General features: G+C 38.7%; 1 protein-coding gene across 3 annotated transcripts in view; it reads left to right on the forward strand.

Annotated features, from left to right (window-relative positions):
* Window positions 1-19215, forward strand: part of TSHZ2 (teashirt zinc finger homeobox 2) — a 231887-nt gene that overhangs the window by 129688 nt on the left and 82984 nt on the right. Inside the window, exon 2 of one of the 3 annotated variants that reach the window (XM_064168021.1) lies at window positions 10190-13265. In XM_064168021.1, the coding sequence (XP_064024091.1) occupies window positions 10190-13257 (3068 nt within the window). In that variant the 3' untranslated portion in view covers window positions 13258-13265. Of the gene's footprint in view, window positions 1-10189; window positions 14311-19215 lie in introns of those variants that run through there. The other 2 variants (XM_064168022.1, XM_064168020.1) reach the window with 2 other exon arrangements.

Genomic DNA, 19215 nt, shown 5'->3' on the forward strand with positions numbered 1-19215 from the left:
TTTTGACATGAATTGATTTGTTTTGAACTAATTTCTTGCAGAATGGAACCAGCAGTACTAATTTTACTACTGGTAATTGTTAGTATTCTTACTATTAATAGCCCTCCATATCTACAATGAAACAGTAGAGCAGCATCCCAGATTGAATGGAAAGAAAAACGAAAGCCCTTGGAGGTTATCAAAACTGAGAGCTTTTAGAGGCAGGAAGCATTTTGGTCCTTGGTAGTAAAAGAATTGTGTAGGGCAGTATTGGTGTTGGAGGCAGTACATAAATAAATTAGAATGGTAATAATAAGGATGCAGGATATTTTCATGATCTGGTAAGAGAATGCTAAGACACAATTCCCCCTAAACTTCAGCTAAAAATGATTGCAAGTTCATGCTACCAAAGTCAGCACAACATAATGGTAGTGACACCTCTTACAGGGGGGTTATTTCAGGCAGGTCCATTAAAGAAGTTATTTCCAGCTTTGAAACAGGTTCCAAAGGATCACAGATTGATTCCTATCACCATTGCTGCAACCTTCTCACTGCTGACTGCGCTGAGAAGTGAAACGAGGACCAGGCCCTCTGTGTGCCCCCATCTTTGGGTAGATAGATGTATGCATATTGTAGGCATTAAATACTTTTTTAGATGGATTGCTTAGGTATCCTTTATAATGACAACAGGATAAGGGATAAAATAGAAATCTGTGGACTACAGTTAGTAGGTGATCCCACTCTGACCTGGATGTGTCAGTGCCAGCAGGAAGAAAGCCTTTTCTCTAAGGAAGTTTTATTACCTATGACTCATTCTATTCCACAGCATGGACTGAATTTTGGCTGCTGTATGTGGCTCAGGAATGGTGTTGTGCATGTACAGACTGTACGTTTGAAGGAGATCTTTTGACCTTTCTCATCTCTGACTGGTGTTGCAAAGATGAAGTGATGTAGAACAGAGATTTTGTGACAGAGTAATAATAAGAAAGAAACTGACTGCCAGTTGCTCATTACTGGATCTCTTTTAAATGCCAGAACCTTCTGTGTTTGCCTTCAAACAACACTGAGCACCTAAATCACCATAGTAAACAGATACAGAAAGAGACAGGAAGGTTAAAAGTGTACTCATAATCTCTTGCTTTTCCTCCTAAACATGTTTGATAGCAATATTGTTTCTTAAAAACAATATGACCTCATTTGTAAAGCAATATCCATGCTAAACTAGTCAGCTGTTAAATATACCCAGCACTGTGCATTATAGTGAAACTAAACCAGAATTTCAATTATTTTCTGGACACATTTAAAATTATAATACTTTACTGGGTTAGTGTTATAGTTCATCCAAATTACTCACAAAGTATCATATCAATCTCTTGTGGCCGCTTATTGCTTACATGTCTGAGAAGTTTGGTCAAAGTAAGATGAGTCTGAGGTAATGACCTTCATGCTGGCTTAGTGCTTTGATGGTTATGTGGCAGGGATGTCTAATGGTCAAAAGCCAATGTTTGTTGGCCATTACATTTGTCACAAAAAAAAAAAAAACCAGACTGGTCATATTAACTAACATTTGCAACAGTATCTTCCTGAAAGGCAACTAAAGAGGGAAGTAAAACATTTGATGATCGACATATTCTTCACTACTGTTCCTTTTCCACTGAAATCCCATTGAATGGGATTCACACTTCAAAATTATTTGCAGTTTTTTATTGCCTGGAATGCAAGATCAAAACAAAGCAAGAAGATGAGCAAGATATATTTCATTATACTCCCACTTTCTACTCATGTACCTTATCTAAAGAGATGTTAAGAGACAAATGGTGTTGCAGCCATGGTTTAACCAGCTCTGAGTAACCAGCTCAGATTTAGGAAGACTGCTGGCAAGCATGGCATAAGGCAGAGCATGCTGCTGCTGCAATATGGCTGTGTATCCAAAGGAAAAGCAAAAGGCCTGCTGCTCTTTAGGAAAATGTTATAGTAATTGTGTACTTTTGAAGCCATTTTACTATTTTTTGCACACAGGCTGTAATACTAAGTTCTAGTCAACAAGAAGCATGCATTTTATGCAGCATCTTCAGCTCCATATGAATTCTGTGCTTTAACAAAACATGTGAGAAGTGCTGTTGGCTTCATCTCTACCCATCACTGGATTATGAAGCTGAGTACTACTCAAGTAGCTCAAACACCATTTTACAGTTCAGCAGACAAGGAAGCTGGGATTTTGAAGAGAAAGCAGCTGTTCATGGAGGTTACCTATAAAAATATCTGAGCTTTGAACTGACCCTGTATGACTTGCGAGGGGCCACCTCAGCATTCAGTGGCAGATGCTGGAGTTATGACAGCTGAGCCTTGCTCCTTGCTCTGGCAGATTTTCCATTGAGGCTGACTCATTTAATCTTTAGTCACATTACCAATATCAGCCTGCTACTGTTTACGTATTAACAATTGATTATTAAGTAATTACGACAGTGAAACATCATCGTGCCACAGCCTCTCTTCATGACAGGCAAGCCTATGTAGCACAAATGGGACAAACTTTATTTTTATGATCTTTCTTGAATTGGGGCTTAAATTAATTTGCACATGACCTGATGCTCTGTTGTATTTAGCCAAGTTGGTCTGTTTTGAATTGGAGAGGCCAAGGAATGAGTAGCCTTTTAAAAACAATAATCAAACAATTTCTCTCTCACATGGTGCTATTCAATGCACAGAACAAGTATCAGTTATTAACAGAAGTAGTAATTTCTCACAGTAACAGACCATACCTAAACACTCAAAACCAATAGTGTGTGAAGGGCTAGTACTTAAGATTTTACATGTTAAACATAGTAATGAAAAGGAATCTGATTGTGTGGGTCTATTTTTAGATAACCATTGTGTTTTCACATGCAGAATTCTTCAGTCTGATCAAGAGCCTTTCAAGGGAAAGTGTTGATCTTTCACTGGTTTGTTACATGTAATATGTCCAGCCTCAAGTGTACCCCTCATGCATTCGAAGCTAGTGCCCAACTCTTTTTGAGGCTGTCCATGAGATCAGCCATGCATTCAACAGAAGTGAGTCAAAGATCTGGTTTGTTGTTTTCTTTTAAGATAAAAAGCAAGTGTCCATAAACATAATCCTCATCTTCTTTCTGTTTATAATTGTATTTAATATGAATGTACTTCATTACTGGAAAGCTGTCTTCATGGCCATACAATAGCAAACAAATTCTTCAGAAGCATCTTTAATTATTCATTTGGCTGTACTATATTTTATGCTACTTTTCATAAATGTTAATCTTTATTATTGCCCTACCAGGAAAAAAAAAGGAAGAAGGAAAGAAATACCTGTTATTAAATGACCTATCAGGCTGACATGGATAAATGTTGGTAGCTATTTAATTGTTTCCCATCTGCAGTTTTATACAGTTTCTATCAAACTGAAGGGTAATTTTTTTAGTAGCTGCTTATTTTAAATGTACAAAACCCTTGTGTGTAATTCCATTAGCTGCCCTACAGCATTGCAATCTACAGTTTCCCTGAGGCTGTTGTGAAATATTGATGAAATCCTTGCTTTTGTGGCTTCCTCTGATACACTAAACATTTGTCTGATGTTAGTTGAACTTGAATGGATCTGTTCAGAGTTATATCAGTAGTGACTTCAAAGGCTGTAAGGCTGTTACAGTTTTTTTTTACAAACTGAAGTTTCAAAGCCTTACCATGTGGTACTTTAAAAAAACAAAGTTCATATCAAATGAACCAAAGTGCTAGCAGTACACTGGTAAGACTCATTACAATTTCAATCTATACAGATTTATTTTTTATTTTCTGATTGGTAGCTCATGCCATTTAAAGAAGTTTAGATTGGTATTTAGGGGAGCCTAGGATAATGAGTGAAGGGAAACATCATTTGAAATCTAGATTTTAAAGGAGGTGATCTCTATATTTACAAAGCCACTCTGCTGTTTTTCACAATGTTAAATAGGACAAGGAAAGCAGAAGAAAGTCAAAGAGAGAAGTTTCAGACTTAATGTTTTAATCAATAAAGTGATCTAAACTGGTACAATTGAAGCTACTAATGAGGGAAGCTTATCCACTGTGTTCCTTAAGTTGTATGGGACCAAACAGCATTCTGGAAAGAAAACCCCTTCTTGTCTGTACCAGCAGTTAAATGCAACATGTCTTGATGTCATGGTGATGTGACGAATGCCTGATACCCATCTGATACTCTGCTGGACAAGGACTTTGGGGCATGAGGTGGGCTGATGGAACAGATGGGGCAAAGGTGGGAGTCTACTGCTCCTGCCAGCAAAGGGCCGTCACTGTCAAGCCTTTTATATTCAAGTGATGCAACAATTCATAGCTTTCATTAGAAGTGTAGTGGAAATACAATCTGGGGAATATCAAACACCTTCAGCTGGTTAAAACAATGAAATGGTAAGTTCTGGGGGCTTGCAGATTACAAACAGAAATGTTTTTAACCAAAGGCAAATTATTCACTTACACTGTAAGCCCTCATGTAAGGAACTTGAACATGGTTAAATCCATTTCTCCAACAACTAACACTTGACAATTCAGCCATTTGAACTGACTGAATTCAGAGCAAGGCAAATATGACTGTTAGGTTCTTTTGGGGGATGGGGAGTAGGGTGTTTTGTTTTGTTTCATTTTGGGGTTTGGTTGGTTGGCTGGTTGTTTTTTTCTGATGCAATAACTGACTATGTAGACAGCATCATCCTTAAGGAAAGAGAAAACTGTAATAATTCTGCCCCTGCTATGGCCTCTCAGCTCAGTACAGAGCATCCACTCACCTTGCTTTTTTCAGTCTTCCTTTTGTTTGTTTGGGGTTTTTGCCTATTTTGTTATTGATTTTGCTTCAGGTTTATGGGTCACTCACAAACCAATTCCCACCACATATGCTTCCAGCTGCTGATCATTTTCATTTGACTCATAACTGTGTAGGATGCAATGTATGAAAGACATCATCTGTTCTGCTTTGTGCTGCTAAGAGTCCCACTGAAGCTAGTGGATATTTTACCTTCTTAACCAGTAGGAAATTGGATATTTAATAGAAAACTTTATAGTACAACTCTAATTAGAGCACAACAAAATGAAAGCCCAAATTGCTTCATTCCAGAATCATATATAAATAATAGTTACTGCTCCATGGAATTGCTGTTGCATGTTAAAATTCGCTTATGCCAGAAGTCACTCCAAGTTCCTTTTCTCCTAAGCTGCAGTGGCTCATAAGCTTGGTACCAGAGAGGGTGCTTATGTCCTCCAACAGTGAATGGTAGTGGATGTTTCTTTTCCTAATTTGAAAGAGGCAGAAATTCATGTTGCAGTATTAGCTGCTGTAACTGTTTGGAAAACAAAGTTCTGAAAAGGCAAAGCAATATAGGGAAAACTCTCTCCTTTGAAATGACAACCTGTTTTGAACACAGAATTGCATCAGTAGGGTGGTGACTGAAACTTCCATATAGGGTGACTGCAAACTGAATTTGAGTGTCATGATGAATAGCACTAGCAGCAAACAGTGCAATTTTCCATTATCCAAAACAATTAACCAGCTTGCCAAAAAAAGAGGCATTTGGGCATATTCAGCCTTTCATAAGGTTTTGAGAAAATCTAAAGACTTCATCAGGATGCATATGGATTTAGAAATAAACCTCACACTACCAGAACATTGAGATCCAATGACGGAGCTGGTGAGAGGCCTGGAACACAGACTCTATCAGGAGCGGCTGAGGGAGCTGAGGTTGTTTAGCCTGGAGAAGAAGAGGCTCAGGGGTGACCTCATTGCTATCTACAACTACCTGAAAGGAGGCTGTAACCAGGTAGGGTTGGTCTCTTCCTCTCCCAGGCAACCAGGAACAGAACAAGGGGGCACAGTCTCAAGTTGTGCCAGGGGAAGTATAGGCTGGATGTTAGGAGGAAGTTCTTGACAGAGTTCTTGACAGTGATTTGCCATTGAAATAGGCTGCCCAGGGAGGTGGTGGAGTTGCCATCCCTGCAGGTATTCAAGAAAAGACAGGATGGGGCACTTGGTGCCATGGTCTAGTTGATTGGACAGGACTGGGTGCTAGGTTGGACTGGATGATCTTGAAGGTCTTTTCCAACCTGTCTGATTCTATGATTCTGTGAGAGATGCTCCATTTGATTCCATCAAATGCTCTCTGCTCCCTCCATGGTGAGAGCGGTAACCATTCCCTGTGTTGTCTTCCCATCCTGCACAACTTAACAGGGTGTTTTTTCCCTGGTACTGAAATTTTTGATGTAATAATGTAGTTCACTCTTATATTACAAATTTCCTGTTTTAAGAGAGCCTTACATGAAATTCCATTGCATTGCCAAGGGTTTCATTAGTTTTAATCCTGTTAAATTCCAAAATGTCTTTGATAAAAAAGTTATGCAACGAAGTAGAGATTTTTTTTCTCTCAGCTGCCAGTTCATCTCTTTAGTTGATTTCCAAACTGGGATGAATCCATAGCTATGAACTTCCACAGTGAGTCAGGTTAAGATTTGTCTTTGGGTAGCTAATGCAGTTAGACATTTTTGAGAAGAAGGAATGAGAAGTGGTCATTATCCATTATCTGCATGAAATATTTCAGAGAAAGAAACAGTTTCTGCCAAACACAAAAAGATGTTTGAGCTGAAGCCAGACAAGAAGAAAACAGGATCACCTCATAGCACTGCAAGACTGCTCTACTAATGATGTTATTTCAAGTAAAACTGTAATATATATATATACGTATAAAGAAGTGCAGATGGTACATGGGCTTTACATGGATTAGCAGTGTTGCTCTGGACAATGATTCAGTGTCCTTTTCTTGGCAAAAAATAGATTTTCCAGTCTTGGAAACATGTATATATGCACATCTTTTTTTCAGAAATATTTCTCTGTGTGAAAAAAGAGCAAATTTGAGTGAAAATAGCATCCACTGGTGAAAAAGTTGTCAGTATGAACACTTTAAAGAAAAAAGAAAGGAAAAAAGAAAAGATGTATTCACACTCTACAGTTCAGGGTCAGAAGTGATGCATAACATGCTGCAAATTAAGGGTTAGTCAGGAGGATGAGGGCCTGAGAGTCAGTGCTGGTTTTAGTATCCCTGGGTGCTTGGCTCAATACTGTCTGCATAGCAGGGTCAAGGCTTGAAGGTGGATGTGGATAGTTTTAAAGCCCTAAGTTCAAAAAAGAGTTTTTGCATACATATTAACTAGACTGGCTTTGTTGTAGTTAAAAAGATGTAAGAAAATGTTATTTGAAGAATAAAGAATCAGCTGGTTTTGAAACCCTTGTCCTCAAGAAGCAGATTTCTTGAGTTACCATGAATCCGATCACAAAGGCACAGGGGGATATAATTTCAAAAGTTAAAACATTTTAGAATTGCATTTATGATTACGATCCATATGATGTTATCCTGACTGATGTCATGATTTTGACATATGCTGTCTTGGGATCAATCATCACTAAAATCAAATACTGTGTTTCCATTTAGGAAGCCATAAATTGCTTCCATTCAATGCTCTGAAGGTCATGGGTTTCGTCCAGTCTTCAAGAGGACAGTGAAATTAGAGTCCTCTGCTTCTTCAGGACTTACCCATGTTACATCTCTGCCTGGGCCTGGTTAATTTCTGAGGGGAAAATTCTCATCTGGGAAAAGGAGGTTACCAAGTTTGGATTTCTTTAATCTTACTTTTTTTCCTGTAGGACAGCTATATATGAGCATCTCAGAGCTTTGGAATGTCAGAATAAGCCTGGGGGAGAACTGGTGGGAAGAGAACAGGTCACTCAGCAATTTATTATATGGACATCAGTATGACGTGCAAAATTTATGCTACTTATTACAGATATTGCATTTAAAGCATGTGAGTGTACAGGCTTAAGTCACCCTTTACTTACAAAATAAATAATGCAAAGTCCACTTATATTAATGTTACATCTGTTAAATAGTTAAATCAGTTCATATCAAACTTCATGTCCAATGAAATCTTACTAAAACCCACTGTTGGAAGCACACATGCATTTCTTGTGCCCTGGGTTGTCTGCACAGAAGAGGTCTCCATTGTCCTTAAAATGCCCAGAGCTATTTAAATCATTTACATAAACAGAAATGGTTTTACAAGTAGGATACTGAAATATGTATTCAAAGCTTCCCAGAACCCTTAAACATAAAAATGGAGCTGATTGATGGTTTTGTGACATGTCAGTGGTGCTTTCTTCTAATTGATTTTTACCACTTGCATAAGATTGTTTCTGTATCCTACACAGACATCACCACCAAAAAAAATAAAAGAGGATTTCTCACTACGAGTTACTCTTCTGTAAAGGTTATAGTAAACATGTCAATGCCTAATTAAGCAGAAAATTTTATCTGTATTGTGGGGGATGTGCAGCTGTCTGGTACTTCTGCATCTCCCAGTAAATCCTTTTAGAAGGACAAAGGATATTGTGAGGGAGAAATGACCGCATGTATCTTCCAAAGGGAACAATAACAACAACAAAAAACCCTCTGGTGAAAAATGGGTTAATAGTATTCAAAGAATTGATGCTGAAATGGAGAATCAAATTTGCACCGACCCAAAGCTGTGTGAATGTTGTCTGTTTTGTCTGATCCCTTCATTGGAATCCCTCCTTATTTTTGTTTTGCTCGGTGTAATATGCTTGGCACTGTGATACATCCTGGCAAGGGGCCAGCATCGCTACCTACGCTGTACAGTATCTCTGACACCGCGAGAACCGTGTCAGTCCTGCTCATCAGTTCATGCTGCTTCTTTAACAAGGTTACTACTCATGATGTGCAGGAGCTTTTGCTGCCTTCATGTCCCTCTGTTATCCTTGTCCCCCTGAAAAACACAAGAGCTCAGAAAGGGGTACATGGAAACTATTAGCTGGTTATTAGACCAAAATGTTTAGGGAGGAGAAAAAAATATTCTGTTCTTAATATTGTCTTTGCTGCCTTAGTCTGGTCACCAGTAAATGGGCTACTGATATTTGCTGTACCCCAGTACAATACTAAAATGCTTATTTTTTAGTATTTAACACTTAAATATTAAGTTCTTTGCTGAAAGCATCTGCTGAAAATCACAGTGTTCCTACTCCTATATGATTATTGTTTAATCGTGCTAAAATGTTGTCCAGATCATTTGCTCATAGCCATTGTTGTTATCTTTGTTCTTGGTTGTGAAACTGACTTACACCACCCCCAGAGTAAGCCAACCCTAACTTTTAGCCACTGTGATCTGTACCTATCCAAAGACCACAAGAAGGGCATAGGAGAGATGACTCATGTGAATTTCTTAGCCTGTCCACAGAGACTTATCATTTCTCTCTTCTTATACTGGTGTTTCATCCAGGAGAAGAGTTTCTCTGCTTCTGGTTCATCTCTTTGACTTGATGGTAAACATGTGTCAGAAGAGGTGAGATACACATGCAAATAGGCTGAAAAAAAATAAAACATGTATTGGAAAAAGACTGTGAAGGGCATTGTCTAAATGTTCATAAAAATGCTTCTAACTTTTCTGCTCATCCCTTTTGATTTGCTGAAAGGATACTGTTTGTGCAGGGGTACCAAATTCAGGGGGGGCACAATGAACCAGATTCTCAAAGAGCCATAAACCAGCTTTTCTTAGAAGATGTGAAGGAACAGGATTTTAAACAAATAATACTTTCTGGATCATTTACCTTCTCCTTTCTGAGCTTTTAGGTTTAGTTTACTGTTATGACTATGTCATATGTTAGGGCCATTCTAGGTCAAGCAGGACAGAATACTGTAATTTTATTTTATGTTTAATTACTTATTTTAAAGGATGGCTTTGATATGGATGTTTTGGTATTATTTCCCTTCTGTTCCTTGCCAACTCTACTCTTTCTTTCACTGAGGCTAAAAATGATTGGATAGAATTTAAGTTTTATAAACTTTGAATTCTTACATATTAATTTTTCAACTGTCCCATACAGGGCAGTTAGAATTATACTCCTTTGACAAGAAGATTATTAACTCAGAATCCCTGGCAGTTATAAGGAATTATGATCATCTGCCAATAAAATGCAGCAACTTTCAAAAAAAAAAAAGAGACATCACTTAGCTTTTTTTACTTCCAGAACTAGCAGGCATTAAAAGCTGTAGATTAAAATGAAGTCTGGTAAAGAAAACACATAATGAAACTAGAAAGCTCAAACTGTAGTATCCTCCTTTAACAAGTTATTTCATATATTGACATTGCATTTCAGGTTATGTCCAAGAGGAAGATTTAAAAGAAGAGGAAGATATAAAGGAGGAGGAAGAGGATGATGATAACAACTCAACTGCTCAGCTGCAGGGCAGCAATGACACTGGGACAGATGAGGAACATGACGTGGGTCCTGAGCAGAAAGGGAACTTTAGTTACCAGAATTCCCCTGTCAGTCACGTATCTAACCAGGATGCAGAAAATGAATCACTACTAAGTGATGGTAGTGACCACGTGGCAGATATTAAAAGCATTTGCTCTAGAGAGCCACAGGACCCAAAAACCAGCACCCATCCCAAAGCCCAGAATGAAGCACATGATTGCATGGATAAAATGACAGCCGTCTATGCCAACATACTGTCAGACTCTTACTGGACAGGCTTAGGGCTGGGTTTCAAGTTGTCCAACTCTGAAAAGAAGAGTTGTGACAACAGAAATGGAGGGAACAAAGCTGATTTTGACTGGCACCAAGACGCATTGTCAAAAAGCTTGCAGCAGAATTTACCTTCCAGACCTGTCTCAAAACCCAACCTGTTCAGCTCAGTCCAGCTCTACAGGCAGAGCAACAAAATGTGTGGAACTGTGTTCACAGGCGCCAGCCGGTTTCGGTGCCGGCAGTGCAGCGCTGCCTATGACACACTGGTGGAACTAACAGTTCATATGAATGAGACAGGTCACTACCAAGATGACAACCATAAAAAGGACAAGCACAGACCTACCAGCTACTCGAAGCCCCGGAAAAGGGCATTCCAGGACATGGACAAGGAAGATGCACAAAAAGTTCTGAAATGTATGTTCTGTGGTGACTCTTTCGATTCCCTTCAAGATCTGAGTGTTCATATGATAAAAACAAAACATTACCAAAAAGTGCCTTTGAAGGAACCAGTACCAACCATTTCTTCAAAAATAGTCACTCCAGCAAAGAAACGTGTGTTTGATGTGAACAGGCCTTGTTCCCCTGATTCCACAACAGGGTCTTTCTCAGATACGTTTTCTCCTCAGAAGAATGCGAACCTGCAGTTGTCATCTAACAACCGCTACGGCTACCAGAATGGTGCCAGCTATACCTGGCAGTTTGAGGCCTGCAAATCCCAGATTTTGAAGTGTATGGAATGTGGAAGCTCCCATGATACCTTGCAGCAGCTCACCACCCACATGATGGTCACCGGTCACTTCTTGAAAGTCACAAGTTCGGCATCAAAGAAAGGAAAACAACTTGTTCTGGATCCTCTAGCTGTGGAAAAAATGCAGTCACTGTCTGAAGCGCCAGCCAGTGACAGCCCAGTTTCAAAGTCAACCAGTAAATCACCTGCAGAATGCATCACTCCCACTTCTGAACTAAAAAAAGAAAGCAAAAAAGATAAAACTGATGATGCAAGCAAAGAGGAGAAAGCAGTAAAAACTGAAGAGTATGAAGACGCTCTTCAGAAACCATTGGATCCCACAATGAAATACCAGTACCTCAGAGAAGAAGATTTAGAAGATGGCTCAAAGGGTGGTGGGGACATTTTAAAGTCCTTGGAGAACACTGTCACTACAGCCATCAACAAAGCTCAAAATGGAGCACCCAGCTGGAGCGCATACCCCAGCATCCATGCAGCTTATCAGCTCTCAGAAGGAGCTAAGCCGTCTTTGCCAGTGGGTTCCCAAGTACTGCAAATCAGGCCAACGATCACCAATAAATTAAGGCCTATTGCTCCAAAGTGGAAGGTCATGCCTCTGGTCCCTATCTCAGCAAATGTGGCTCAGTGCACTCAAATGAAGAAGGAAATCGATGACAAGGAAGAGGTACAAAAAGACTATGCTAAAGAGGGCATCCAACCAGAGCTCACTTCAGTCAACCAGAGTGAGAGAGAACCTCTCCTCAAACCTGAAGCCTCTGTGGAGCCAAAAAAGACAGAACCATGTCCCTTGAAAGAGGAAGACAAAATTAAAGAGGACAGTGGAAGAGAAAAACCAGTCCTCAAGGAACCAACAGCAGCTTCTCTCAGTAATGGCTGTGCTGCTGCCAACCATTCATCTGAACTGCCTTGCGTCAGCCCTCTCAGTGCTCTGCAGTCAGTACTGAATAATCACTTGGGCAAAGCCACTGAGCCTTTGCAGCCTCAATCCAACTCCAGCCCCAGCTCTAGCACAATTTCTATGTTCCACAAACCTAATCTAAATGTGATGGAGAAGCCAGTTTTATCTCCTGCTGCAACCCCACCAAAACCTGCCAGCGTATCCAGGCACTATTTGTTTGAAAACAGTGATCAGCCTATTGACCTGACTAAATCCAAAGGCAAGAAAGCTGAGTCAGCTCAAGCACAATCTTGTACTTCTCCACCTCAAAAACATGCTCTCTCTGACATTGCTGACATGGTCAAAGTTCTTCCCAAAGCTACTACACCAAAACCTGCTGCATCTTCAAGGATCCCATCTATGAAACTGGAAATAGATGTCCGACGCTTTGAGGATGTCTCAACAGAAGTCTCCACTCTGCATAAAAGGAAGGGCAGACAGTCAAACTGGAACCCTCAGCATCTTCTCATTCTGCAAGCTCAGTTTGCTTCCAGCCTCTTCCAGACATCGGAAGGTAAATATTTATTATCAGACCTCGGCCCGCAAGAGCGCATGCAGATTTCAAAATTCACTGGACTGTCCATGACCACCATCAGCCACTGGTTGGCAAATGTCAAGTATCAACTTAGGAAAACTGGAGGAACAAAGTTTTTGAAAAACATGGACAAAGGACACCCAGTCTTTTATTGCAGTGACTGTGCGTCTCAGTTTCGAACCCCATCTACTTACATTAGCCACTTAGAATCCCATCTAGGTTTCCAAATGAAAGACATGAACAGGCTGGCTGTGGAGCAGCAAACCAAGGTAGAGCAAGAAATCTCCAGAGTTTCAGTTCAAAGGTCTCCTGAAACAATAGCTGGAGAAGAGGACACAGACTCTAAGTTCAAATGTAAGTTGTGCTGTCGGACATTTGCGAGCAAACATGCAGTAAAACTTCATCTAAGCAAAACACACAGCAAGTCACCAGAACACCATTCACAATTTGTAGCAGAAGTGGATGAAGAATAACTCTTAAGGTATGCATGCTCTATAGAGAGTTTTAATGTCATCATTTTGAGGAGGCTTCCTAAGACATTCTTACTTTCTTAAATGTAGGAAAACAATATAAAATGCATTGTGTACTCCCGCTTCATTCATAAAACTGCATGTACATATCCATTTTATAATGTTTTCAAGAAGAGAGTTTGGTAAATGCATAACCACATTGCTCCATATAGAAAAGTTGCTTCCTATAATCTTTTTGAAATAGCTGTTTCCCCAGTGCTCACTCCCTTTTTTGTTTCTAAGAATGATTTCATGTCCTGTGCACTTCGATGTGGAATGCAACAACTAAATGCTACTCTTTGCCATGACAATATAAAAAAAGCACTGAAACTCAAAAGATTATTCCCTCTTTCAGTGCTAACACACCACTCAGTCTGATTTTGATGGGGGAAAAGAAGACAGTTCAAATGTCAAATTAGCAAAACCTTAATTATTCCAAGTTTCTCATAGTCTCAAACCCAGGCTCAAGAATCTACATATAACTCTGAGAAGTGTGTGTCTAGAATTTTGGTTATTCTTTTGTTGATATTTGGATATTTGATGTTGTAAAATATTTTAACGTTTTGCACTTGCTTAAACACTTACTGATTGTGAGTGGCCTTTTTTTTTTTTTTGCCACATCATTTTAACTACATCATTCCTTTTTTAATGTTTGAGATGTTTGAGTTTATTTTATTTCATGTTGGTGGGAGTGCTAGTCAATCCGTAAACATCACTGACCTCAGAGCAAGTTTTCCTGTGACCTGGGTGGGGTGTTCATGCTTAATTGAGAAAGCTTCTAGACTTTTTTTTGCAAGCTTAATATTTCAAAGACCTGTTAGTAAAATACTCCTACATTAGCGTTGCTATTTTTTGCTGAATGATACACCAACAGAAGTACTGCCACGACCAATGTTTATAACATGTAATGTAATGTTCAGATGCCACACAATTTTTTGCATTTTTAATTTTACTTGATTCACAAACTTGAATATTCTTGATTTAAATAAATATGCAGAACTAAAAGTCCAAACAGAAGTTTTTTGTTCTAACGAGTTTATTTCCAGGAAGTTTTTTATTCTAATGAGTTTATTTCCGGGAAGTTATTTTCTCTTAGTCATTCCCAGCTATTCCTCCAGGAGACTCAGGCTCTGCTTCTGTTCACAGAATAGCCATGGGAAGATTCAGATTTTCTCCAATGTGTTTTTTACTTGAATAATATTCAGAAAATTAATTCATCAGACAGTCAAGATTAAAGATGTGTTGTGAGTTGTCACTTAAGCCACCTGCTATTGTGGCCATTCTCTGGCTAATTGAGGGTGCAGGCACTTTGAGAACGAATACCCATTTGTGTGAAGATTTCACATTTGTTTGCTGCAAATATTCATGAAGCTTTACGAAACACTTTCTGTGTACAGAGCCAGCACAAGGACTATGCATCACTTAAGCTCCATTAAAAAGGCTACTTTTGAATAATTTAAACCACTAATCAAAGGGTTACTCTGGGATGGGTAATAGAAGCTGTACAGAGAATAACGTCAGTAGTCAAGTGCAATAAGATTTAAGTTTTGTATACATCTCATATGTGCTGCCTGCATTTGACTATAGATTTATGCTTTCTACATGTTTTAGCCAGCAAAATTCTGTCTCGCTCAAAAAGGATTTGTTTTGTAAATAAGGCTAATAGCTTTAAGTTTCTGTTTTGGCCTTTTTGACCCAACGTTAGAACTCAACCAATAAATGTTCTTTATTTATCTGACTATTCAAAATCAATGTACCTGACAAAATATCAGAAAAGTAGATGAGATTGGTTAGGAAAAATATACCATACTTTGTTTCCTTCCCCACCAGCTAATGATTGTTGAGACTCTGACATTCATAGTGTTCACAGAAGAGATATTAGAGCAAACCAATAATTTGGGTGCTATCAAACAAAAGCTGTCTGCCAAATATATTAATATAACAGCTATTTTGGCACATTCATGGCTTAATACATGACAAATGTTTCAAATTTGGTCTTAAAAGCACCATATTATTACTAAGAGGCAAACCAAACACCCACCATTATAAACATGTTGCTGTTTCTGAAGATTTGGGGAACAAATACAAAGGGAAAATAATCTCCAAGGGAAAGAAAAATGGGGTTTGCATTGTAATAACCTGCACAGACACAGCGGGGGTATTATTCAGGTGATGTGTAACTACATAAATAAGATACCGTCCTTCCTGCCTTTGGGTACCGAGAAATTGCTGCCTTCTTAATACTCATCCATTTCTAATTTCTATCAAGATGCAGGTTGTATCTTACCTTTGGAAAAAAACCCACCATATTTAAATTGCAATGACTGAGTGATAGCACTGTTATCTGGAACTACAATTTTAGTCGGCATGCATGATAGCACAAATTGTATGAAATGATGGGGTATTTTGGAGAGCATTGTAAAGATTTTATTACAGTTTTGGAGCTGTAAGCCTACGGAAGTTCTGACTATGTTAGAAGTGTGAAGGCCAGAGTTTATTCATGCAGATTCTCCCTGAGATCTGCAAGGAGACTAAATCAAATAACAGGGATTTTCAGAGTTTGCTTATTCTTACCATGCTGTTTTTAAGATTCAGTATACATTTGAATAATGACTTAGAGGAGAGCACAGTACTTAGAAATGAGAAATAAAAAGCATACAGAGATTCTTAAATGCACACATGCCTTTGCATTTACTTCTTCTAGGCAATATTGTAGAGACAGAGAAATAAATGGAAATAAAAGAGTGGTAACAGTACTTGAAGTATAGACACACATAAAATAATTTCTATATTTCAATGAAATTTACTATTAAAGTTTATATTTTTAAATCTTAGCTGCCATTAAAAATATAAATGGATAAGCTGGGTTAGTACCTTAGAAAAATGTCTTATGTACATGGATTTATTTTTAAGACCTCTGTGGGGCTGTTTATAAGAAATTTGCTATAAATTCTTCTTAAATGTAAAGACTTATATATCTGTTTTATATTCAACTTTGGTGTTTTCTTGAATTCTCCTAACTGCTATGGGTTTAGCAATGTGATGTAAAATTATGTGTAATATACAACACTCAGACGTCTCTATTCTCTTTTGTTTAACCTGCTTCAAATTTGTTTTTATTGCTATTCTTCAAAGAAAGCCCACAAACATTAGGGAACATGGCTTTAATTAGAAATGATTTGTATGTTGACTTATACCTTTGAAGAACATTTGTTCATTTTTTTCAACTAAATTAGAATTTTTTCATGTTGACCTGAGGGGTTGAAAAAAAAAAAAAGACAATGCAGAATTGTGTTTCTCACTTTAAAGTCAGGCGAGATTGGCTATAAACTGCTCTGTAACCAAGGTGGCCTCTCGTCTGATCTACAACTTCTTATCAAAATAAGTCTCTGTGGAGTCAAATTTACCAAACTCGACTGAGGAGCTTTTTTTTTTTTTCAAAAGGCCCTGATAAGTAAACAGCAGCTACCTGAGATGAACTAATTTGAAAGTAAGGCTGCTGGAAAACAAAAAAAAAAATGAGTCATAATGATAAACAGTTTTTCTCTCTGTTTCCTCCTTTGTCTTTTTTTAACCATCAAGTTTAAAGCTTCTACAGTGCTTTTTTTCTACTTTATAGGAGACAACTGACATTCTGTGGTAAATGGAAGAGCAGAGCAGAACTGAAAATCCTCTAATGCACTGACACTAACTTGCCCTCTATTGTTGAAAATGAGCAGGCAATCATGATTGTTCATCAAATGGCTCCTAATGCAGTTAAAGCATTCAGCTATAATTTCTCCTTGCATTTATAATTACTGTCATAGACTACACACCTCAGTGAGCAGATTAAAGCTATAAACTATTTAGCCGTAGCTTTAAGATGAGGAACTTGATTTGTCTGGCAGCAGTTATTTGTTAGAGAGCTTGACACTTCACATAAAAATGACTCAACTTGATGAAGAACAATGCAGTTTAAGCAATGCAGTGATTTTAAATCAGTCATTATACCACGCCCTGTAAGAATTGCAAAGCAATTTGTTAAATGATATATAGGACACGTAGATAACTGTATGTGTTAAGTATACCAAAATAGAAGATTTTTTTCTTCTGTGGATTTTATTTTCTCATCCCTACAGTAAGAGCTGTTTTGAACATCATGTTCCACCATAAACCAGTATTGGTGTTACAGTTGTGTGAATCAGTAGTCCAAATCTATACTTTAGAGAGTTTGGCTTGCTCTTCATCTTTCATTTCATCTTAGCAGGAAATACTAAACACTGACAGACCATTTCAGGAGAATCAGACATGCTGTCTGCATTTGTGTCCACCATGGCTTGGTAAGCAGAATTCATCAAAAAATCTGAGGGTTCTGCTCACCATGTCAGCAGCCAGACTGGGTTCATGGCAACGAAAGCCTTGATTATTCAGTTTGAATGGGTTGTCTCTAGTAACATGTTGTTTGATAATGATGGTTTCTCAGTGGAAAAGCATTCTGAGGGATGCCCAGTTTTAGAATCAACTTTGATGTGAATAAACAGGGCAAAATTGCTGAGCGCTAGGAAGAAAAGGAAACAGAGGAGCAGGAAGAGGAACAGGTTGGCCTTTCCACTGTGCTGAAGGAGAGACATAGACGCCTTAGCCTATCCTCCAAACCCATCACTACTCCCTCAAAACTGTCCTGTTTAAGTGAACCTTCAGTTCCTCTAATCCTTAGAAATTTAAATCAGGCTTTTTTTCTTTTTTTTTTTTAAGGATTTTTCAATCTTCATATTTTTCCTGGACTGCATTTTTTCAAGATAGCAATAGTGCTCCTGAAACCAGTAACAGTGTGTTCTTGGGTTCCCTGAGAGCAAGGTCAGGCCAGATGATACATCAGCACGGATCTATCAGGGCAGAATTTCCTGCTCTTTATGAATACTACAGGTTCCTATTAAGATCAGTGTTATTTAACATTGCACTAGCACATCCAGCCTGCTAAATCAATCCATATTGTTCTAGGCTCTGTATAAGCATAGTGTATATGACAGTTCTTGCCCCCAAAATGCAAGAACTCTTCTGCTCATGAAGAAACAGCAACTTCTATGTATTTTGAGCAGATTTAACTGACCTTGGATAGCACCTACCTCCCCAGGCATTCAGAATTCCTAAGTATATCAAAATCTTGCCTTCTCCTTGCTATGTCTGCTATAATTGAATACTGCAGCCTTCATAATCTATAGAGAACATTTTTACCCAGTGAGATTTCCAAGGAAGGGTATCTGAGTCTTATTTATACTTTTTACACCTCAGCAATCAAATCACAAAGATCAATAACAGAAGGAAAAGACATGAGCAGTATCCAGCCCTCAGAAGCACCTTACAAAAAAAATAATGCAGTTTAACAGGATGATCACTCAGTGCAGATATGATGGAGCACAGATGGAAAATGAGGAAAATTACAGATATGCCTTTGTGGGAGGAGGAAAGGAGGAAGAGATTTTTCACTGTTTATTGGCATAATGAACAGATAATTCATGATTATTAAGTTGTAGCATTTGGGCCTGATTCTGCCATTTCTTCACATCTCCTGGGCTCAGAACTGGATCTGTGCATACAGGCAGGGTCCATTGGCTGAGGAGATATCAGTTTCCATACGTCAGCAGAGTCACACAAGATTCGTGCCAGTGAAGCTCCAATTCAGGACTCTGCCTGCAGGAAGAGGAATGAGACAGAACAAACTACAAGCAGCACAGACCTTATCATAGAATCATAGAACCATAGGATGGTTTAGATTGGAAGGGACCTCAAAGCTCATCCAGTTCAAATCTCCTGCCATAGGCAGGGACACCTCCCACTAGAACAGGTCACTCAAGGCCTCATCCAGCCTGGCCTTGAACACCTCCAGGGAGGGAGCATCCACAGCCTCCCTGGGCAACTTTTGCCAGTGTCTCACCACCCTCA

This window comes from Pogoniulus pusillus, chromosome 29, assembly GCF_015220805.1.
Source record: "Pogoniulus pusillus isolate bPogPus1 chromosome 29, bPogPus1.pri, whole genome shotgun sequence".
Classification (NCBI taxonomy): Eukaryota; Metazoa; Chordata; class Aves; order Piciformes; family Lybiidae; genus Pogoniulus; species Pogoniulus pusillus.